Here is a 12,881-nt window from a genome sequence, read left to right as displayed (position 1 = left end):
GGATGGATAGATAGATAGATAGATAGATAGAAAATAAATACATGGAGAGATAGTAGATACATAGATGGATAGATAGATAGTAGATTAATAGATGGATAAATAGATAGTAGATAAATAGATTAATAGATAAACAGATAGATTGATAGAAGATAAATAGATGGATAGATTGATAGTAGATAAATGGATGGATGAATAGATAGATAGATAGATAGTAATATGAGCTAAGCAAGAATACATCTAGAAAAGCACCTGAATGTAGCATTTTGCAAAAATGATATGCTTTATAATTTGCTACAAACAGTAATTGACTTAAAACATTTAATAAAGCAATTCTTTTTAAAATGCTGAAATTTTGGGTCTGGAGGGATGGCTCAGCAGTCAAAAGCATGAGCTGGTCTTCCAATGGACCAGAGTTCAGGCCCCAGCACCCACATGGTGGGTTTCAACCATCTGTTACTCTAGATTTCCTGGGAATCTGATGCTCTCTTCTGGCTTCCATGTGCACTGCATGCATGTAGTACACAGACATTCATGCAGACAAACACACACATATAAATAAAATAAATGAATGTTTTAAAAGATAATTTAAAGTACTGCAAATTCTAGACACAGTTCACACACATTTAGATGCTGACAGTGACTTGTGCTCCTTGGTGGGCATTGTGGGAAACTCTAGAATACCAGAAGTGCTTACCTTTACTGCATAGTAATGGACTCCATAGGTTGGCAGGGCTTCCACTATTTTCATATATCTAAAGACATAAACACATTGTAAATTCATCTAAACAGTAAGAGGGCTCTTTAAGGGAAAACTGATTTCAGAAAACACAACTTACTTCTGCTTCCCTCCTTTAACTAGGACTAAGCTTCTTGACTCAAGAAACACAGCATAGTAAACCACTATAGAGAGTAATGTGCTTTGTACCTTATGCAAAGGTCATGGGCTTTCTAACAAAACATACGGTGAATGTTTTTACAGCTTACAGATAGATTTCGTTAACACTGCAAACTTTAAAGTTATTTACTTGTGTTCTCTCTCTCTCTCTCTCTCTCTCTCTCTCTCTCTCTCTCTCAGAGAGAGCCTTGCTCTGTAGCCCAGGCTGACCTAGGACTCAGAGTACTGTGATAAAAGGCATATGCCACTACACTTAACCTATTTATGCATGTTATGTGTATGGTATTTTGTATACACGTACATCTGCACACCAGAAGAGGTCCTCAGAATCTACAGGGCAATTATGAAAGGCTGTAAGCTTCTATGTGGTTGCTGGGAATTGAACTCAGGACCTCTGGAAGAGCAGCCAGTTCTCCTAACTGTTGAACAATCTCCCAAGCCTCACATTACAAATATTTTTTAACGCAAACACTGAAATATGTAAACGATAAAGATCAACTTTTGAACTAGGCATGGTGGTGGCACATGTCACCACTTCTATTTTTGTTCAAGAAAGCACCGTGTACCTTTAAAGAATGGGCCGAAAAGTGTAAGAATTCTCCATCCCCAAGGAAATGAAATCTCTATTTAACTTGAGGAACGTTTCCCCTTCAAGATACAATAATGTTTTTTATTTATTATTTAAAATTTTGATGCAATACATTTTTATCATGTTCATTCTAATTAGAAAGGACTTTTTAATGGCATCTTGAAGATTAATTTCTTTGGACACTGTAGTCACTAACTTGGTAATTTCTTAGGTAACTGCCCTACATGTAAGTGAATATAAAAGGGCATAAGAAGCTAGGTAAACATGCCACCATCAAGCAGTGATACATCGCACAAGCTCGGAGCAGGGATTCGAACCCCACAGACAAGCATTAACCAAGCTAAACAGTAGGTGTTTGTAACCAAGCAACAAGGATGAGGAGAGGTTAACAGGTTTCTGTGGAGGACCCTAACATGCACACCAACCTGACTCAAATTTCCTTCAGGAAATTATTTTTCTATCCTTACTCCATCCCTTGGTACTCTCCTCCACCCCCAGGCCGGGAAACAGGTACAACAAATGGAAACACCATGGGTTCAACCTTAGAACTGCTGATCTCTGCCTTCTGCCCTGAGCATCACAGTGTGTCATGAAAATGAGCTTGGTGAAGAAGTCAGGACTGTGTCCTCACCAGGGACAGGCGACCCGGATCCTTGTCTGACTTCTCACATGACCTATGCAGCTCACAGCAGTTCATACTCTTTCTCATAAAGTTACTGCCCTCAGGAGTTATTGTCCAGGTACCAGGACAGTCAGGAACTACAGCAGATTGGTTTTCATAACTTTCAATAACTTAGAAGGTATTGCATCAAGTGAAGAGTTCTTAATAAATCAGTGGTACCTCTATATACTAAAGAATATAGCAGACAATGGGTGTAGTGAAACTTAGGGTCCCAGCAGCTTTGAAGCAGGTAGAGCCTGGGATTCAAAGCTATCCTTAGCTACTTAAGTTAGTGCAGGGGTCAGCTGGTGTACATGAGTCTATCTATCTATCTATCTATCTATCTATCTATCTATCTATCTATCTATCTATCCATCCATCCACCCACCCACCCACCCACCCATCCATCCATCCATCCATCCATCCATCCATCCACCTACCTACCTACCTCTAAGTAATGACTATGGTCTGTTCTTGGTAGTAAGAGAAAATAGAACTCCAACAGCAAATGTGTCATGAGTTCCATCCAAAGTAGAGTCGCACCACCATTCCTGAACTCAAGGCTAAGTCACCTTACCTGTGCCCAGAATCATCCTCCCCATTCCCTGAGTGGCCAACACTTCCTTCTGTGTTACCTGCCCCACACTGGGAGCATCTGAACTAGTAGCACTCATGTATGGAGCCACCAGGTTGTTTTCTTTCAAACTATATTTAGATAAGAAGAAAAGCAATACTTACTGGACCACAGCTTGACCCCGGGTGAGACCTTTGATTTTCAAATAATGCTCAATCACTCTGTCCTCACTGCAAAACAGGGAGATCAGCATGGTGACACATGTCTTTCTGACGTCCAGACTCCATTTCTGTGTTCTCAGGCAGTCACTGGAAACCTGAGAGGAAGTTCCTCACTGGGGGGGGGGGGGGGGTGGCATCCTCTGCTGTTTCTGTAGGTCCCCTCTCCTTAACTCAGCAGGTGACTACTTCCACTATGAACTTTTAACTTTTATATAAGTATATGACTTGTTTTCATATCTTAAAATGTTATAGGGAAAGAAACAAGTTGGAGCTCTCAAATGGAAAACTAATATTCTGGATCCATAGTAATAAATGCAAAATGCAAATGCTAAATACTGGCTGGAGATCGCTGTTGAGGCAATTTTGAGCCTAAGACCTATTCTCCTGTCGTTGATTTAAAAAGAGATGCAGCTCAGTTGGTAGAGAGCTTGCCTAGCATGCACAAAGCCCTGGGTTTGATCCGTGGCACCACGTAAGCCAGGCATAGTGGACCACGCCTGTAATCCCAGCACTCGGGAGACAGGCAGAGGAGCCAGAAGTTCAAGGTCCCCTGAGTTACAGGAAGGGTTCCAGGTAGCCTGGGATGAGACTTTATTTATTTATTTATTTGTTTTTAAAGAAAAACACAAGTGTTTTAAGAGAATTAAACCTGCTTTGAGACTGAATACCATTTTGGACTCTGTGCTATAGAGACAGCTCTGATCTTGTTCTGTAAGAGGAGAGAGACTTGGAAACTTCAGCCTTTCTTCAGACCCTACTTTACCCTACACTTAGCTAGCTCTTCAATCACACCCTGGGTGTAACTGTGAGACTACAGGTATCACTTTGAGCTCAATCATCTCCCAACCCACTCTACCGTACCCCCAGTCTTTCACCCTTCCCTACCTCACCCCCAACCTCCCACCCCCACCCCGTTTTTTTAAAAGAAACTTTCGTTTAACAGTGATTTGTTCAGAAGTTTCCAGAGTCTGAATTCAGTGTAGGCTGCGTATCTAACTTTACTGTATATTTGGAAAGTGTATCCCGGTGTTTATATTTAAAGCTATCAAAATGGGATGTTTTTTCATCTTTATTTCATAATGTGTCTGTGTGTGCGTGCGTGCATATGTCTGTGTGTGTGTGTGAATAAAAGAAGATCATTTTCAAGGGTTGGAGACTGGAACCATGGAGACTGTGTTTAGAAGTGGTACAAGTAATCTGAAAGAACAAAAGTGACTCTCTTCATCTCCTGATAGTACTCGGTGCTCTCTCGGCCGAGGCCCTGACCTCAGCACGGGACAGGCATGGCTTACCAGTAAGCAAGAGACGGATGCTCCTGAAGGGTTTTGGTTGGGAAGACTGGCAGTGTCTTCAGGTCTTTCCTGGCATTCTCATCGCTGGAAGGAGATACAGTGTATTAATATCAGACTGTCACCTGAAGTGACATTCAATCAGGCTTTCCAGTGAAGAAACCTGAATGGTTACTGTAGGGACAGTGGCTCCTCTTCCTCACTAGAGACCACTCTCCAATGAGGCAACTGCACCATATTCCTTGAAGTCTCAAATACTTTCTGTGAGCATCGATTTCATTATGTAAGGTGAATGGGACTGAAGACATTCTTTATATTTTACTTTTCCACAGCCTCTTCATATTCTACTATACATATCTCCATGTCCTGGTAGCATCGCCCTAATCACATCCAGGAGCTCCTAACATTCAGCATGTTGGAATGCACCACAGAGACACTCACAGACTGACTCCATGTTCTTCAGCATAGACATCCCACAATAAAACAGTTTACATATACACTGCTGTCGCTCCTATTCCTGTCACTCCCCGAAGTACAACAGACCCACACAACCAGCTTTGGAGAGTCAGTGTCTGCAGAAATCTCTGGAATATAAGAGGAAGGGGGAACACTCTCTGATAAACCCGAGGGAACCCTCACATCATCCACAGTGAACTAAAATGTCCTTGTATATCGTTTGGAGATTCTATAATTATAAAACTAGTAATTATAAAATCTATTACATTTTTATAATTTGTAAAATTATAGGGAAAAAATGCTATATAAAATGGACAAGTTCGAGTGGTCACAGGAAAGGTGTAGACTGGGAGGAGAACTCGTAATATGAGTTAGTGTGAGCTAGTCATGTGCTGTAGAGAGAAACACTTCTCTAGCTGCCCTGAGAAGTCAAGGAAGGAGGAAACACAATTCTAGAAGGTCTATTAGCACCTAGGAAACATACATGAAAAGGTGGTTCACAATCCTAGGAGCCATGGTGTTCTCCACACAGAGCCATGCCAAATCTCCCAAATTTTCCGTGGCTGTGGTAAAACACCATGACCAATGCAACTTATAGATGGAAAGCTTTACTTTGAGCTCATGGTTCCAGAGAAGTAAGAGTCCATCGCCATGATGGCAGGGAAGCATGGTAGTGAGCTCCAGATGTGGCGGCTAAAACAAAAGCAGAGTGCTCACATCTGAAACTAAATGCAGGAAGCAGAGAATGAACTGATGAGGGCAAGGGTCCTTTGAAACCTCAGTGTTCTGACTTCCTCTAGCAAGGCCACATCTTCTAAGCCTCTTTAAATAGCCACCAACTGGAAACCTAATATTCAAATGCCTGGACTATGGGGCACATCTCATTAAAACCACCCCACTTCCCAGAATACCGAAGCACACAAACCTCCTTGTAGAGGGCCATACAGTGGGTCCAGGGTGAATTTCCTTTCACACCATTCATCTAGACCTCACAGACCAAGTGACATCTATATGATGGCAGGGATCCAAAAGAAAAAGCAAAGAGGACAAACAACAACAAACAGGGGACCAAAGCATGGCCTCCATCTGTGTGGCACACACCTACTGTATTAGATATTGCCCACTTTCATTACCTGGTTGAAAAGCTTCTCCTTGGGCCTGCAGAGATGGATCAGTGGTTAGGAAATCTGGATGCTCTTTCAGAGAACCTGGGCTCAGTTCTCAGCACCCACATGGCAGCTCACAACTGTCTACAATTCCAGTTCCAGGGGATCAGATACCCTCACACAGACATCCATGCAGATGAAACACCAGTGCACATAAAAGTAAAAACAATTATATGGCGGGTGGGGGGAGAAGAGAGGCTTCTTTGTTTTCTGGTTTTATCCGGTCTAGAGATTTCTGCAGAGATGAACTTTCCAACGATGGTTGGGTTGGCCGATTGCATTTTGGAGGATGGTCGGGAAATAACAGAAGAATGACAGAAATATCTATGTAGACCATCTGATTGACAGATGTTCATGCTGAAGAACTTAAGTGGGCCATGTACACTCAATGTGTTCTCCTAAAAGGAGGATTGGGGTTTACCTAAAGGTAGAACACTCAACTCTCTTAGTCACTACAGAAAGTAAAAAGTCTCTTGGTTCCTGTCCTTACATAAGAACTCTATTCATTTACAGTCTGCTCAGTAGCACTCAATCAAACCGATAGTCTTGGGAAACTGGTTTGTGCTTCCAAAAAAATCAAAATATATCACAGTCCATTTTATTTGTTTTAAAGGTCAGCTGTCAACTCTTAGGACTATTATTTATTTTCTTAATAATTTCATGCTCTGTTCTTCAACTCCCACACCTCCACCCCATTCTTTTCTGTTGATTTGTGAGACCAGGGTCTTGCTGTGTATCCCAGGCTGGCCTCAAATTCATTATCCTCCAGGCTCTGACTCTCTAACACTGTAGTACCAGGCAGGAGCCATCACACTAGGCTAGGACAGAGCTTTTGGCAGTTACACCAACAACCCATGTATACTGCTGTATTTCAGATGCAGGAGAACCACAAGAACCCGTGTTCCCAGGTCAGCACGGAGAATTGCTTTGTTTCACACTTAATCTGTGGCAATGAGACTTCAACAGACTGGAAGTTGTTATTTCTCATAAATTTACTCACTTGCAATAAGCGTAACATGCACGCCTAATGTGGAGAACTTCCATATGATGTATTAATTGAGTTTTAAAGGACAAAAATGAACAGTGTTGAAGAGGTGGCTCGATGGTTAAGAAAGAGCACTCGCTCTTCTAATAAACTCGGGTTCAATTTGCAGCACCCACACAGAGGCTCACAACCATCTGTAATTCTAATTCCAGGTAATCTGAGACCCTTTTCTGAATTCTGGAAGCAGTGGGTGCTGCACATATGTGATACACACACACACACACACACACACACACACACACACACACATACACACAAGCCAAGCACTCATACACAAGAAATAAATAATAACTTCAGAAAAGATATAAAAATATAGTCCAGACAAAGAAGAAAGGAGAGGAGAAAATAAAGGGAGGCATTGTATCCACTCTCTATCTAATTAACTCAGATGACAGTAAGTACTAATGGATACTTGTAGCCCTGACTCTTTGGTCCTATGTCACCCAGAGGCAAACATCTTAAACACTGAGCTCATTCCTGCTCATCATGGCTGCCAACTCAAACACATTCTGTGTCAGGCATCTAAACAGAGAAACAGCTATGTGTTTCAAATGATAAGTACTGTCCGCTGGAATTTTCACATGTGAATTTTGGTCTTGGAGATGTCATCGTGCCAAGATCTCTCAAGAATGATTCCTATTCTAGGCAGCCAGAACCTCCCCAGCCATAAAATGTGATATTTATGCTATCGCTCTTGGTTGTAAAATGTGGTGTTGTCTAGAAATGCTGGCTGAATGAATCAATAAATTTCTAAAGGTTAGTCATGAGCCATCATGCTAAACAATGAATACTCCCTCGTTAAGAGCCTTCTTCTGTACTAATCAATCAATTAAGGGGCAACTAATACAGACACATTAATAGGAAATCAGTGTGGGGATTATTTCAAGTAATTCCAGTTAGTTTAAAGAGAAGCCGGCGGGAGCTGGAGAGATGGGTTCATCCATTAAGAATATACACCGTTTTCACAGAGAACCTGAGCTGGGTCCCAGCCTCCATCTTGGGTGATTCACAACCACCTGTAACTCTGGCTGCATGGGATCCAATACACTCTTTTGCACTCCACAAACACCAGTGCTCACGTGTGTGTAGCCCACACAACACACAGATAAGCTCATAAGTAAAAATATTATAGTTTTAAAGGAGAGGAGCCAACAATGAGATGATCACATGCAGAGGCTTTGCACCCATGGACTCAACCAACTACGGATTGAAACTATGAAAATCTGAGTCTGAGCCATTAAGGTGCAAACAATACAGTAGCCATTGACCTGTGCTAAGCATAATTCATGGACTGGTGATTCAAAGTAGACAGGAATGTGTGTGGGTTACAGGCAAATACTAGACTACTTTGTTTAAAAGACTTGAGCATCTTCAGATTTTAGCAGAAAGGGAGGGAGATCTCAGAACCAGTTCTTCCTGGACACTAATACACTACTCTTCTTCAGGAGCAGAGCAGAGAGGAACCGTAGGGGTGGAGGGTGGCTGTGTAAGGCAGTGACTTTATTTTATGTATATGGTTACATATGAAGGAGCATATTAACACTGTGTGTTTGTTAGGACCTGTAGACTGTACAACACTTGCTTGGACTTTTATCACAAATGGATCACACACCTGCAAGATATTACTATTAGGATATGTCATGGTGGGAAGGAGACAGGCTAGAGAGGAAGTCTCCACTTACTGCTCACTTCTCCTTCAAGTTTAAAGCTCTAAAAATAGTCTATAAAGAACAAAAAAAAAAAAAACAAAAAAAAAAAACAAAAAAAAAAAAAACAAAGAGATCTCTTTTAGGTTAGTGGTTTTCTTCCTTCCTTCCTTTCTTCCTTCCTTCCTTTCTTTTCCTTCTTCCTCTCTCTCATTCCAAGATAGGATTTCTCAGTGTAGTCCTGGCTGTCCTGCAACTTGCTCTATGGACCAGGCTGGACTTGGACTTAGAGATCCATCTGCCTCTAAATCCTGAATGCTGGAATTAAAGTCATGTGCATCATATCTGACTATTTTTCACTTTGGGGCAAAATGAACTGAAGCCTTCTTAACAGTCACACTTAAGCTATTGGTATATTTGGATAGAGGGCAGAATACTGTTCTACAGGGCACAGTACAGTTCTCAACTGCAAAGAACTGTCTCACTCCATTGTTTATAGAGCCAAGTTCAAGAAACTCTGAGTTACAAAAAAAATCTGAGGTTTCTGGGTACAAAGCGGTAGAATACCTGCTTAGTGTATGCATGGCTTGGGGTTCGCTAGAACACAACTCCTCTCCCAACAATGTGGCCTGTGAGCACTTGGGACCTAATAGCAGGGGGATCTGGAGTGTCCCTCAGACTGAGTTCAAGGTCAGCCTGGGCTAATAAAACAACAAAAGACAATTTAAAATATAGCAAACAGAAGGAGAAGGAAGAGGAAGGGGAGAAAATGGAGGAGGAAGAAGAAAAGATAGAAGTGAAGGAGGAAGAAAGGGAGGAGGGGATGCCATTTCAAGTACTGTCTGTAATCCTGCCATTAGGAAGGCTGAAACTTAGAAGGCTCCCAAGTTTGAGACCAGCCTAAGTTACATAGCATTTCCAGGCCAGGCCAGCTTAGGCTATACAACAAGTCCTGGCCTTTAAAAATATAGCCAATCATAGGAAAGAAAAGAATTCTGAGAATTCTATCCTACTACCTTTTTTGAAACCTAACTTTTACACACAATGGCTTTATTTTCTCATGTCCTTCCAATTATAAACATCGGAGATCTTAGATACAAATGTATAATGTGAGCCACACAGAGAGACCGGTACTGGAAATTCAAGTAGGTGTTGGGGGTGGTGGCACCTTAAACCCCAGCACTTGAAGGCTGAGGCAGGAGGATCATGAGCTTGGGGAAACCTAGGATACGTAGTGGGACTCCTCCAAAAAGCTAACTCTGAAATGGCAAGATAAACAGCATGAGATGCTGAGGCATGATGGGAAATAAAGCAAAAGATAACATGGCCAAATGTAGCACAAGTCTCCTTAATTTACCCATCCTAAGTTGAAACTATCAAAACAAAACTTTACTTACTATACCTAATATACGCCAAACAACACATCTTGGTACAGTAGCCTTAAGCATGCTTTAAACACGCTGGGCTGGAGAAATAGCTCAACTGGTAAAATGCTTGCTGTGCAAACAGAAGAGCCTGTGTTCGATCCCCAGAGCCCACATGATAAAGCTGGGCACAGTGGTGCACAGTCACAATCCCAGTGCTGGGAAGGTGGAGACAAGCCGATTGCTGGTGCTCTCTGGCCAGCCAACCTTGCCTTTCTCCTGAGCTCCTGACCAGTGAGAGACCGTGTCTCAAAACAAGGTGGATAGTTCCTATGGAATGATATTGAGGTGACCTCTGGCCTATATGTGCTAGCTCACACATATGTAAGCATACACACACATATAAAACACATTAATTTACACTTGACAGAATTACCTGAGACCACTAAAGTCATGATATTTATTAAATAATTTTTTGGCAATGCTGATCACGTGACTGAGTGGAAACTACAGCTCACCCTTTACTGACATTGCTTTCCATAAATTCAGACCTGGACATACATGGAAGGATAAGGATTCTCATCTTTTCTCTGGCTGCCTGGCCATTCCTGAGGTGTGACCTGCCTTCACATGGCCCAATTCAGGGCATCACCACACTGTGATAAAGAATGAAGAAGTGCCCACTTTCCTATAGGCAGAAGCTGAAATCCTCTCCCGAATTAATCTAGTTGGCCCATACTTACCTGTGTGCTAGTGGCAAGGGTGGCTGGGATGTGTGCTTTTCATTGTGTGGAGCCCAAAACCGAAGTTCTAATAGTATGAAAGGGAGATTGAATGCTTGGGGAAGGTGATTGATTATATTTTCCCAATCTCAGAGAGCTAATTTTGGTTAGACAGGAATGTTGCATGACAATCATGTATAAAGAAAGACAGACAAGCTACTGAACAAACAAGAAAGCCCAATTCTGCAGAGTTTTATGTAAAATATCTGAATTTAACTGGAGAACTGCCCTTCATATCATTATCAAACACACCAGCAGGCTACTACTGCTATCTGCAGTCTCATTGGAAGTTTGCTTGTGTGTGTATGTCTGTGCGTGTGTGCATTTGTGTGTGTTTTTTCTTAACCTAACTTGGCTTCCAGTTTAAGATAACTAATTATCAGTGTAAATTGTTAGTAGTGTAAGGTGAAGGAGATATGTAAGTTAATTTACCCAGGCATGGAATCAGGATTTTCTTAAGGAGCACACAGATTCCCAGGAGAGAACACAGACTTGTTTCTCCATCAATAAAAGGCCTCCTTTTGTCAGTTTCAAATCTGATGTGCTGAGCAGAACATTCACTCTTTGTAATGATGTGATTCTAGTTTCCTACAAAATCTTTACCTAACACAGGACACATCCAGAGAGTCATCACTGATACCAAAGAACTGTGTGTGTTGACATTTAACATTAACAGCAGCAACAACAACAGCAACAACAGCAACAAAAGCCCATGGGAGAATCAAAGGAGGAATGAGGCAGACAGCTTGGCAGATAAATGAGGTCAGTCTTTCAACAAATTGCAGCAAACGAGGAATTCGAATGGCCCACAGATAGAAGAAAAAAGTTCAACAACTTTAGAATTCCTGGAAAAGCAGATTCAGTTTTAGGTAGATCCTGATAGATATCAGACAATCAGACTCTTGAAACCGTGATTCTATCTAAATTATCCCTAAATAATAAATGTCAATGGGAGCTCTGATCCAGGTTTTTGTGAGGGTCAATCATCAGTAAGGTCCTTTGGAAATCTGTATACCTAGAAACATACAGACTTGGATGAGGTTTACACCTAAACAGCATTGTTCACAGTAACACACACACACACACACACACACACACACACACACACACAAATACATACATACAAATATCCAATAATATGGGCAGAAAGTGGAACTCAATACAATGTTTGCCTAGCACATATGAACCCTGTGTTTAATTGTCAACATTGCTTAAAGTAGGGGTAAAAGCACATAGCTGTGGTCCTAGCATACAAGGTAGAGGCAAGGAGTGTCAAAAGTTCAAAGTCACCCCCAGTTACACAATGAGTCCTCAGAGAACCCAGAAACATAAGATCTAGTCTCAAAACACAAGATAAAGAGTTCCCCCACCTCAGTGTCTCCTAAAAGCAGGCTCAATAAAATTACAGTTTATTCATGTAAAGGAATAGCACATAGCAAAGAAAATAGATATAGTTACATATAACATGGATGAATCTGATTAACATGGAATAAATGAACATCATGGCCTGGTACTATGGTGAATTCCTGTTATCTCAGAGGTTGTCTGGACTACATACTGAGACCCTGTCTTAAAAACAGAACAGAACAAAACAAAACAAAAAACCCAACCAACCAACAAACCAAACAACAAACAACTCCATGTACAGAAGGTTCAAAGTAAACAAAATGAAGCCAGACAGCATGTGAATGTCTGAGAACAGACATGGCATTGTATTGCCATGGGATGGGGGATGGGAGAGGAAGGATGGCGGAGGGGGAGGGGAGGGGAATGGTGGAAGGAGTGGGGGGAGGGTGTGAGACAGGATGGGGACGACAGGGGAGAGTGCTGGGGGCTGTGGTTCTGGGGATGTGCAGTCTCTCCTTGTTCTGTACACGGTCTGTGCATTTTTACTCACTCTTCAGTACAATAATTCACAACAGATAGAACCAGACATGATCAGCCAGCGGTCGAAGGATGAGCTACCTACCACTTAGAGTGCTGTGATGCTACAGTTAGAGGGCGGAGCCACAGCCAAGACCGAAAGCCAACAGAGGAACATCATTCCAGACGGTTAATTCCAATCGTGTTCAGAATTTAGGACCAAACAGGATTTCACATCTGAGAGCACCACAGTGGCTGAGTGACTATTTGTTCGCCCTCCTGGGGACTGTCCCTGAGGGCCTGGAACCCAGTGAAGCCACGCAGGATTTG

General features: G+C 41.9%; 1 protein-coding gene across 3 annotated transcripts in view; it reads right to left on the bottom strand.

The window, feature by feature from the left end:
- Positions 1-12,881, bottom strand: part of FRMD4B (FERM domain containing 4B) — a 221,295-nt gene that overhangs the window by 35,771 nt on the left and 172,643 nt on the right. For all 3 annotated transcript variants that reach the window (XM_080913704.1, XM_080913703.1, XM_080913705.1), the window contains exons 8-10: positions 4,233-4,316; positions 2,884-2,949; positions 695-752 (exon numbers count right to left, since the gene is read on the bottom strand). In XM_080913704.1, the coding sequence (XP_080769830.1) occupies positions 695-752; positions 2,884-2,949; positions 4,233-4,316 (208 nt within the window). The remainder of the gene's footprint in view (positions 1-694; positions 753-2,883; positions 2,950-4,232; positions 4,317-12,881) is intronic.

This window comes from Micromys minutus, assembly GCF_963924665.1.
Source record: "Micromys minutus genome assembly, chromosome: 3".
Lineage (NCBI taxonomy): Eukaryota > Metazoa > Chordata > Mammalia > Rodentia > Muridae > Micromys > Micromys minutus.
This window is presented reverse-complemented; position numbering and strand designations above follow the sequence as displayed.